Source organism: Mesoplodon densirostris, chromosome 15 (assembly GCF_025265405.1).
Source record: "Mesoplodon densirostris isolate mMesDen1 chromosome 15, mMesDen1 primary haplotype, whole genome shotgun sequence".
In the NCBI taxonomy this organism is placed as follows: domain Eukaryota; kingdom Metazoa; phylum Chordata; class Mammalia; order Artiodactyla; family Ziphiidae; genus Mesoplodon; species Mesoplodon densirostris.
In genome coordinates, this window is record NC_082675.1 from 13110993 (window position 1) to 13122683 (window position 11691).

At 39.5% G+C, this 11691-nt stretch overlaps 1 protein-coding gene across 2 annotated transcripts in view; it reads left to right on the forward strand.

Moving 5' to 3' along the window:
- MED13L (mediator complex subunit 13L) overlaps positions 1-3128 on the forward strand; it is a 294830-nt gene extending 291702 nt beyond the window's left edge. For both annotated transcript variants that reach the window (XM_060119709.1, XM_060119710.1), the window contains exon 31: positions 297-3128. In XM_060119709.1, the coding sequence (XP_059975692.1) occupies positions 297-429 (133 nt within the window). In that variant the 3' untranslated portion in view covers positions 430-3128. The remainder of the gene's footprint in view (positions 1-296) is intronic.
- Positions 3129-11691: the final 8563 nt, after the last annotated feature.

Below are 11691 nucleotides of genomic sequence, written 5' to 3' on the forward strand. Positions count from 1 at the left end.
GAGCTATTTTCCATGCCTTTTTAAATACTAAGTCTTTGAAATCCCGGTGCCTGTTCTCTGTGTACAGCATATCTGAGTTCACGGAGTTGGGGGCCGGTGGCTGCCATTTTGGACAGTGCAGGTCTAGAAGGAAGGGGGGACATGAGGAAGCGAACTCTGGGAAAGAGCCTGGGGCAACTTACGGAATGACGTTAGGCCTTCTTCCTGCTGACATCTGGCACTGGCACGTTAGAACTTGCAGACCAGCCTTACTTCTGTCGTGCCTGTTGCCCTGACCTGTGTGTTCTCTCCGGCAGGTTTGTTTTGGAGCAGTACAACGCTCTGTCCTGGCTCACGTGCAATCCGGCCACCCAGGACCGTACCTCCTGCCTTCCCGTCCACTTTGTGGTGCTCACTCAGTTGTACAACGCCATCATGAATATACTCTAATTGGAAAAGCACTTGTTCTCTCTGGCTCAGTTCCTTCTCCCCGCAACCTCAGTCCAAGGAACCTGCTACACTCTGCAAATACCCCACTCCCTCCTCTTGAGACCACTCTGCACAGTCCTGCACTGTGATTACTTCTCAGCAGGCACATGTCATTTCTGCAGTGTTCATTACCAGAGTGACTCAGACACTTCTGTCATGGACCTGGAAACTTCCATAAGCAGTGACTTTCAGCCAGTGTTATGGTGTGTGCGGCCCCAAACCACTGGGCCACAGGAAGTTTTTTGTTGTTGGTTTTCAAGAGGGAAACAGAAGAGACAGTATCCTTTTGCACAAGAGTCTGTGTTTTCAGCCTCTGTTTAATAAGGGCAGTTCAGCCCTCTGGATGAAATCCTCTAGTTATTGGTGTATGGCCTGTGGGTTACCTGAACTCCATAATCTGGGACTTTTGAGAAACAAGAACCAGCTCAAGTACATGATTTCATAATGGGGTTTCTGTCTCCCTAGTGCTCCCATCTAGATTGGCATGAGTGCTTTGGTTGACTTTATACCTGTGTGTAGATACAAAAGGTCTGGAGACATCTTCATATTGTTTATTTATTTTAGGTTGTTTTGTCATAATGGTTTTTGTGACTTTCTTTTAATTTTTTTAATTCCCAAGGACCAGGTACAGTAGCTGAAACCCAACTCAGATCCACCATAGGATTCTTTGACTACATACCTCTGTCCTAGAAGCCAGAAAAGGAGTGAAAACAAATTGGGGAGATCCTGCTTACAAGTAATATATTCAAAACCACCCAGCAGTAGGTTTTGTTGAGAATAAACTGGGTAAACATTCTGCCATATTCCTTATTAAAAGTGGCCAGCGTTTCATGAAGGACAACATTTTTATACAGAAGGCAGTCAAGCTCAACCCAGAGCCATGGAGGCAAGTACCTTCATTAGTTTTATATAGTCACAATGAAAATATATTTTCTAGTGAATTCTTACTGAAAGCCAGGTCTCTCCTCTCATTAGATCAAAAGGGACTCATGTATATATCACAATCGAAAGTGTTTGCTCATAAAATCAGTTACAAATATGGTAAATTTTTTCTGGACCATAGGAATATTATTTCAAAGAAATATTCAACTTAACCATTGAATTAGTACTTGAAGTTGAGCCTTCGTGGTGGGACTTTTTTAAAAAAACATGCCTTTTTAAATCATTAAGGCTAATTGAAGTATTTTATCCAGGCCCGAGAGGGTTGTCTTTAAGACTCCATTTCTACCCCTACCTTGCTGTGCGTTTCTGTCTGAGGGCAGTGGGTGTGGGCTTGCCTCCCATGAGCCGCTCTGGTCAGGCTGTTGAGCTCTAATCACCTGTGGAGAGAATCATGCAAATTTTAAAAGTTCTTCCAAGAGACTTCCATATTCTGGTTATTAACAAAAAAAGGAAAAATGTAATAACTGATACGATTTTGTAAAAGTATTTTTCTTGAAATAATCTAACGTTTAAAACATATTAAAAAAAAGTTGCGTGGTGGGAATGTGAAAGCAGAGAAGTAACTTGTAAATGGATAATTTTGTTCTCTGTACCACCAATGGGGGGGAGGGGTCGACTTTCGCAGTGTATAGGTTAAAAAAAATCTGATATATCAAACCATTTGTATCTAATGTGTACAGTGTAAAATTGACTTTAAAAATATTGCAGTGCTATTTTTTCTTAATCAGAAAGGAAAAATTCTCAAGGCCTTTTGAAGAGCATAAGATGATGAAGATTGTAAACTTGTATAAAATTATCTTGGTGAGAAGACAAATTGTAAAGTAGATATTTGTAATCTTTTACCACTTTGGGGTTGCTTTTTTTCCCAGAATTCATCAGAACTTTGAATTTTTTTTTTTTTAATGGGCTGTTTTTAATGCAGGGGCTTTTCTTCCCTAGAAACCCAATTCTCAGCAAAAAAAAGAAAAAAAAAATACAAAAAACAAAAAAACCCCTACAAAAATTAAAAAAAAAAAAAGGCAGCAAAGGGTAGTTTTCATCTGGTGTCTTTTATTTAAGTTTTTTAAGTTAAGAAAAGCTGGTGACATATTTATACGTTTTTGTGCAAAAATAAATGAATGGCAATAGATTTTAAAAAAATCTTATTATGTACTTCTGTGTGAAAAAGTCTGTATAATATTTCCCTTAAATATGCATTATTTTACTTGTGAGTTTTTTACTGAATTAATCTGAAATGTACAAGCCCTGGATTTGCTACAGAGTGAGAACTTATTTTATTTTTTTTTTTATTTTTAATTTTGGAAATTCTGCAGAAATCAGAACTCTTACCATGGTTTGAACTAAAGAGGGGAAATGGGGGAGGGGAGAGGGGTGGGATTGTCCAGCATGCTTGTATGTATATTTCAGAACCTTTTTTAAATGTAAAAGCTGTACATTTCTGGGAAGTTCTGAATTTCTTTTGTTTCCTTTTTTCCTTCAAGCATTTTGCAGTGAGCTTCTTTTATATATAGCAAACAATTTGAAAGAATACAAAAATATGTGAAGTTCATTTAAAAAAAACTACAGTATAGCGCTGGTACAGTACACTAAAAGACTTTGATAAAAAGAAACAATACTAAAAGGCCTCCATTTTAAATGTCATTCATATATACCTTGTGAATGAGAGCTATATACTTTTACACACTTTTTTAGAGGAATAAATTATTGAATTACTGAAACGTTGAGTGGCTTTTTTCCCCTTCCATCCTGCTTTTGTAATGGGAGTGATCCACACCTATTCAAAAGGTGTTAAGTATTATGGATTGAACAGTCCTTGACCAGCAGCCAGGCTCCACCTTCCAGCGGAAAGTTTTACTCCCCTGATCAGCACATCTCGTAGCTGTTCTCAGACGGTTTTCTCTCTCTCTCTCTCTCTCTCACACACACACACACACACACACCCATTGGATTTGGAGCTCTGGTGTTTAGTTCCTTAACTGTTCTGAGTAGATCACATCTAACGGTGATCACACGTCTAACAGTGAGCTGCTTGTCTCCTAGCTCTTACGATTGCGGTCAATACTAGAACAACTTACAAGTCTGTTTTCTACTTGCTTTCTCTTCACGGTCTCAGCCCGTTTCTTTTTGATGTTCCTTAAAAAGAACAGTTCCATCGCTTTGCTGTTTTCCCAGTTCACAGCCTGGTGACAGTAGATGCCGTCTAACACACAGGGCGCCCATTGACTGCATGGCAGCCACTACGTTGTTTTCTTCTCCTTGGGTCCATTCCGTGGGAGAAACCCCTGTGGGGGCAGAAGCTCTCGCTCAAATAGTAAACACCAGGACCTGGCAGAGCCTACTGTCGAAATTTGAATAAATTGAAAGACCTTGCCTTTAATCTTCCTCCAACTCTTTGGCAGTATACATTGTTCTGAATCTAACGATAAAGTGTTGAGACTACTCAGCCTCAGTTATTTCATCTGCAAATGAGGGATGAGGGCAATTCCATGAGAAATGCTTTGCAAACTAAAAAGCTGTGTCCATGTTATTATAGTTGTACTATTGGAGAAGCCTGAGAAAAGTGAGGCCACTTCTCTGTTAACAGATAATATCGGTCTCTGTCTCATCCAGTTGCACTGCCTTATGCATAGTTCACAGCACTCTTGGTAACGCTGCCTGCCCAAAGCATTAAAGAACCACACATTTCCTAGATCCTATGTGATCAGGTCAGACCGATGATTCCTGTGTCCCGTAAAAAAAAGAATTAGGTGGTATTTTTCCAACCAATTGATTTGCTTGGGTTCTGTGCTCATACAGCGGATGGCACTTTATCCAACAATCAATGAATGCTGGTTTTATTTATACTAGGAACTTTGTTTTCATAACCACTATTTGCTGTACCAATTCAGCAATACTAGCTAAATCTCCTTGAGGTAGGAAAAATTATTTGTCAAATGCATTGAAACATTTTGCAAATTAGATGTAGGTAAATCTGACCTGCCACTCAAGAACTATCAGCCTCCAGCCGTTTGCACTGCTCAGATTCTGCCTGACACCAGTTCATCCCCTCCAAGGATGCCATCAAATAGTTTTATGTTCCTGCTGTTCGAGAAGTCACAGGGCCAGGAATTTGTCCCTAACTGGTGTCAAAGAGCTAATAAAAATCTTATAAAAAGTGCAGTTTGTCCACAGGAGTTTTTAAAGACAGACTTTTCATAAGACTTAGTGCCTAAGTGTGAGAGCCACATAACTGAAAACAGCCTTTGCCACTTGTCATTTCTCTCCTGAATTCGCCACTTGCTAAAATCCTATCAAGAGGCAATTTGAATGTATTACCAGTAAAATTTTTATCTTGGTGTTAAATGATTCGCTTGTTTATATCCCCTTGACAAAAATGTCACTTTAACAGTAATTATTTCATGTCATTAATACCTAATGAGACGCCATTAGAAAATTCTGTGGTGCCAGGTAATACGTGGTTGCAGCAGTTGCCCTGGGCATCTTACTCTGCTGGGAACCAGATTTACCAGTCTCCCACCACTTCACTTGAAATTCTCAGGTCAACTTTATTAAAGATTTTTTGGCACTTAACTGCTTCTGGTTAGAACTCCAAAGTAATGAAGCAGGTAAGAAATAGCAGTTGATGAGGAAGAAGACTTGGATAAGACTAAAAGTATTGATTTTTCTCTGCAAAGATTATTTCCTCAATGAGCATTAGTTACCAGGGAAGATGCAGAGAGACACTGGGGTCAGCCTCACTTTTTGCTTTAAGAAAAGCAGGGAAGTGAGAAAAGCCCGTTTTATCTTAATAATCTAAAAACAGTGTTTGTATGGGCTGTGACTCAATGCTCTGTTCAGATATAGGAATCAAAGCAGGTCTGTTGCAGAGTGCTTAAAATCACTCAAATCTCAGAACAGGCAAACACGTTGAAATCAGCAGCTCCTTTCAGCATTTCTCTGGCTATTGCTGTTTTATGCCTTCATTGCCTTACTAGCAAATTAGGCAGGTTTCAATCTACCAGTTTCATAAAACCACATGATATTCAGGAAAATTGGCCCCGCAAGAGCTAAGATGAGAGGGCTGACACAAGGAGATGTTTGCTGTGGGAGTAATCAATTTAATTTAACGTGTAAGATAGTAATTGTCTTACTTCATTTGAGCTTGAACATTTTTCAGTAAGCATTTACAAGTAGCCCCTCTGACTTAAATCTTACTCTGTTCACTTAGAGGCTTGGCTTCATGTAGCTTTTATTAACGTATATGCATTATTTAATACGTAAACAATTTCCTATCTGCTTCCTTTATGTGATTTTTAATTGTAGAAGAGAATGTTTATACAGTTATACATGCACACACCAATATTTTTTTCCCTGTTCTCTCTTATATCACCACAAAGCTTAGGAATTTATCTCCTTATCAGGTCTAGAGATCAAGGTCATTTTTGTTTCACAGGATGAACTAATGACCTTCCAGTCATTTCTGTGACATGGGAGAGTTTACCTTACCTGACAACGACTTTAGATTGGGCTGACTATATACTGCACTGAGAGTAGGCACCCAGGAAATGTTTGTTGAAAGAGTGGAATGCACATCAATAATCTGATATTTACCAGCAAATTCCTCCCATTCTGCTGCTTTTTGGAGGAGCAGAAAAAATATATTTTATATACTAGAAAATATAAGAATTTCTTTTATTTTTCTGTTGCTGATTTAGGTTTTCTATTATGTCAATTTTAGTAATTTGGATTTTTACAGGGGAAAAAAAATTGAGTTTGTCAACATATTACTATGCAATTGTGTAGAGTATTCCCTTAATTCTGAACCTATTGTTTTTAGTAACGTATGCTCCTCCTCATTTCTGACTGTTATGCATTTTTTTCCCTTCTCCATGGATTATTCTAACAGTTGCTGTTTTTTAGTTTTGTTTGATTTTTCCAAAGAAACAGCTCATGCATTTAACAATTCTGCTGTTTTTATCCTGGCTTTTAATCTTGTTCCTTTTCCTAGTTTCCTTGAGGGTTTTGTTTCAGTTTCCTTGAATCTTAATTGCTTGCTTAGTTAATTTATTTTCCGTTTTTATGATACAGGAATTTATAGCCTGGGGGCTTTTGGATGTGTGTGGCCCTCCTCAAATTATACGCAAAATTCTTTGTATTTGCATTTTTTCTAGGGAGGGGATCTATTAGATTCTCAGAGGTATCTGATCCTAAAAGCGATAAAAATTACTGCTCTGGGACTATGTTAAAGCTGATTGCATCCTACAAGTTTTGATGTTTAATGTTTTCATTTTTATTTTTAGACTCAGTGTTTTATTTCTTTTTTGATCTGCCCTTTTTTTAATAAAGGAAAGTTCTCTTTGGATTTCAAGTCTCTTGGACTGTAATTTTCTCTTACTACACATAATCTAGTAATGATTGAGTTTTACAGTCTCCAAAGCCTTCAGAGCAAGGTGTATCCTATTTCCTAGTGCTGTCCAACAGAAATATAATGTGAGCCATATAAATGTAATTTTATATTTTTAGTAGCCACATTAAGAAAGTGAAGACAACAGGTGAAATTAATATTTGTATTTAACCCCATATATCTAAATTTTCATGTTTCAACATGAAATATAGAAGTTATCGGTGAGATATTTAGCATTTTTGCAACGTCTTCAACATCCAATATTTATTTTATGTTTACAGTGTATCTGAATTTGGATGCTAAATTTTCAGTGGTTAAGGCAAAATGTAGTAGTACCAAAACAAGTTGGATTTAACAGAAAAAAATATTGTATACTGCTTCTGGTTTTAAATTTAAAAAATTTTTAAATTAACTTGTCCCTGATAATTTTTTTTATAAATTTATTTATTTTTGGCAGTGTTGGGTCTTTGTTGCTGCGCACGGGCTTTCTTTAGTTGCGGTGAGCGGGGGCTACTCTTCGTCGCGGTGCGCAGGCTTCCCATTACGGTGGCTTCTCTTGTTGCGGAGCACGGGCTCGTGGAGCACGGGCTCTAGGAGCGCGGGCTCAGTACTTGTGGCTCACAGACTTAGTTGCTCTGCAGCATGTGGGATCTTCCCAGACAGGGCTTGAACCCGTGTCCCCTGCATTGGCAGGCGGATTCTTAATCACTGCACCACCAGGGAAGTCCCTTAAATTTAAATTTTAATGAAAATGTAAAAAAATTTTAAAATTAGTTCCCTCAGCCATGCTCACCACGTTTCCAAGTGTTCAACAGCCAGCCACACACTAACCTGCTGGACAGGGCGGTGCCAGCCTGTAAGATTTGAGATGGATTAATTCTGCCTCAAGTATATTTTCCATATCTTCTGTCTGGATCTCAACTCCGTCTCAGGCAGACAGGAGTCAAAATTTCCCACTGTGATTTTGAGCTGTCCTTTTTCTTTTGCCCTACATTATTGCTGCATAAAGGTTTATGATGTATCTCTGTATAATGACTATTCTGCATATATTTTTTGCTTTAAATTATCCTTTGATATGAATATTACCACCCCTATTTCTTTTTTTTTGGCTGTGTTGCGTCTTCATTACTGCACACAGGCTTTTCTCTCTAGTTGTGGTGAGTGGGGCTACTCTTCATTGCAGCGTGAGGGCTTCTCATTGCAGTGGCTTCCCTTGTTGCAGAGCACGGGTTCTAGGTGTGTGGGCTTCAGTTGTTGCAGCGTGCGAGCTCAGTAGTTGTGGCACACGGGCTTATTTGCTCTGCTGCATGTGGGATATTCCCCAACCAGGGATCAAACCTGTGTCCCCTGCATTGGCAGGCAGATTCTTAACCATTGCACCACCAGGGAAGTCCCCCCTATTTCCTTTAATTAGAATTCTGGTGTTATATCTTTGACCAACTATTTATTTCCAAACTCTGTCATTTTGTGTTAACTGTTCTTCATACAAATCATTGCGTTTCATTGTTCCACAGAATTATAATCTCCTTTCAATAGGGTAATTTTTACCATTTGCATTTCCTGTTCTGTGTTACCCTTTGACTCATCAGCCAGTTCTTACAAATTCACGTATATATTTATTTGCTTCCTTTTACTTTTCAATTTTGCCTTTTTGTGTATGAAGTCTGCTTTTATCTTTCAAACATTTTGGAAAGAAACCTTCATTTTCAATTAGTGATTACAACAGTCCACAGACGTTCACAATGCACTTCTTGCTCTACATGTACCCATTCTAATTAAAAAAAAAAATCCTCTCATCCATCAGTCCCACCTCCACCTCCGTCCTATTCTCTCAAGACTCGCTGGGCTGTGTTCACTTCCTAGGCCCCGGGGAAATCTCAATCAGAGCAGAATTTTAGTTCATCTCTGTCCTCCTTTTCCTTGGACGCTGCCTTTCAGTCCTGAGTAGCTCCCTTAGTTTCAGGCTTCTCTCCCTAAGAAACGCAGAAGCCACTTCACGCCGGAACATTTTACCATCAGGTGCCCTCAGTCCCTGTCACACAGAACCATACACAGAACCATAACGTATCTGCAGAACGAATCTGTTGATTCTGTCAACAGATACCCTGCGCCTCTAAGGTGCCAGCCCTGTGCTAGCGAATGAAGAGATACCCCACCCGTATCCTGAGGGTCAAGGAGGCCAGTGTCCGTGACACAGTGGTCCCGCCTCTAAAGGAGCCCCAAAAAGGAGCGCGCTTCCCAGCCCAGCCTGGGCAATGAGTAACCCCCATGCCTGTCTTCAATTTCGAGTCTTCTGGGCTCTGTCCCCAACCAGTTTCCGTCAGGGTGCCTGTCACAGGGCGGAAGGATTCCTCGTCCAGTTCTGTCACCACAGCTGAGCCGCACAGCACTCTGAGCTCCCATCTTGCTGACACCCTCAATTCCCTACCCCGATGATTTTTTTTAATTGAACTATAGTTGATTTACAATGTGCTCGTTTCTGGTGTACAACAAAGTGATTCCGTTTATGTGTATACATATATATATATTTTTAATATATATTCTTTCCATTATGGTTTATTACAGGATATTGAATATAGTTCCGTGTTCCACACAGTAAGTCCTTGTTATCTATTTTATATATTGTAGTGTATATATGTTAATCCCAAACTCCTAATATATCCCTCCCCCACCCCCCCTTAACCCCTTTGATAACTGTACATTTGTTTTCTATGTTAGTCTATTTCTGTTTTGTAAATAAGTTCATTTGTATATTTTAGATTCCACATATAAGTGATATCATGTGGTATTTGTCTTTCTCTGTCTAACTTCACTTAGTATGATCATCTCTAGGTCCATCCATGTTGCTACAAATGGCATTATTTTATTTTATTTTTTTTACAGCTGAGTAGTATTCCATATTGATATTGTGTGTGTGTGTGTGTGTGTGTGTGTGTGTAACATCTTCTTTATCCATGCATCTGTTGATGGACATTTAGGTTGCTCCCATGTCTTGGTTATTGTAAATAGTGCTGCTATGAACATTGGGATGCATGTATCTTTTCAAATTAGAGTTTTCTCCAGATATATGCCTAGCAGTAGGATTGCTGGGTCATATGGTAGTTCTATTTTTAGTTTTTTAAGGAACCTCCATTTGTTTTCCATAGTGGTTGCACCAATTTATATTTCTACCAACAGTGTAGCAGGGTTCCCTTTTCTCCACACCCTCTCCAGCACTTGTTATTTGTAGACTTTTTAATGACGGCCATTCTCACCAGTGTGAAGTGATACCTCATTGTACTTTTGATATACATTTCTCTAACAGTTAGCGGTGTTGAGCATCTTTTTATGTGCCTTTTGGCCATCTGTATGTCTTCTTTAGAGAACTGTCTATTTAGGTCTGCTGTCTTCTTTTTTGATTGAGTTATTTGGTTTTTTGTTATTGAGTTATATGAGCTGTATGTATCAATATATTTTGTAAATTAAGCCCTTGTCGGTTGCATCGTTTGAGAATATTTTCTTCCATTCTATAGGTTGTCTTTTCTTTTTGTTTATGGCTTCCTTTGCTGTGCAAACGCTAAACAGTTTGATTAGGTCCCATTTGTTTGTTTTTGCTTTTATTTCTATTGCCTTGGGAGACTGACCTAAGAAAACATTGGTATGATTTATGTCAGAGAATGTTTTGCCTGTGTTCTCTTCTAGGAGTTTTATGGTGTCATGTCTTATAGTTAAGTCTTTAAGCTATTTTAAGTTCATTTGTGTGTATGGTGTGAGGGAGTGTTCTAACTTCATTGATTTACATGCAGCTGTCCAGCTGTGGGAAAGATGTTTTTGCCCATATCAGAGAGGTGCCAGTGAGGGATCTCCATTATGGGCTCCATTATGGGCAAGTCTCCAAAGAACTCACCAAAGCACCCATGACACAGAGTCAGACTCACATGCCTGCCAAGACTGTGTTTTGTAACTTAAAGTAATAGTGATCAGAAAAGTTATGAGGCCTACCCTAAATTTTATCTAGGAGCAAGGGGAGAAATAACTCTGTAGAATAAATTTAAGGGGTCAGTGGAAAACAAAAATAAAGCTGCTTTAAAGTGACCTCCCAAATGTTGTCCTTGTTCAAAGTATTCATTACATTTGGAGTGATGCTGCACTGCAGGGAAAATGGCTAAACTAGAGGAATCAACATAGATTAAGCTTTCCCAACACCACTTGCTGAAGACACTGTCTTTTCTCCATTGAATATACTTGCCTTCTTTGCCAAAGATTTATTGACCGTAGATGTGTGGGTTTATTTCTTCATTTCACTTATATTTCTCTGACTCTAAGTTTAGGAGAAACAGTTATCTTCTGTCATCTTGAAGGGCTGTTTTTTTTTTTTATAAACTTATTTATTTGTTTATTTTTGGCTCTGTTGGGTCTTTGTTGCTGCGTGCAGACTTTCTCTAGTTGCAGCAAGCGGAGGCTACTCTTCGTTGTGGTGTGCAGGCTTCTCATTGCAGTGGCTTCTCGTTGAGGAGCACGAGCTCTAGGCACGCGGGCTTCAGTAGTTGTGCCACGTGGGCTTCAGTAGTTGAGGCATGTGGGCTCAGTAGTTGTGGCTCGCGGGCTCTAGAGCACAGGCTCAGTAGTTGTGGTGCATGGGCTTAGTTGCCCTGCAGCATGTGGGATCTTCCTGGACCAGGGCTCGAACCTATGTCCCCTGCATTGGCAGGCAGATTCTTAACCACTGCACCATCAGGGAAGCCCCAGGGTTGTTTTTTTTTTTGTGGGAGCGTCTCTGTGTAGCCTGTGTGAGTCTAATATTTTCGGTGCAAGGACTGTTTTTAGTGTGGATGCCTGGCGTGTCTTCCTCGCTGTGTGCTGGCCGTTATCCCCTTGAAAGGGGGTGTGACTGGTGGTGTGGTGACCAGAGCCTGCAC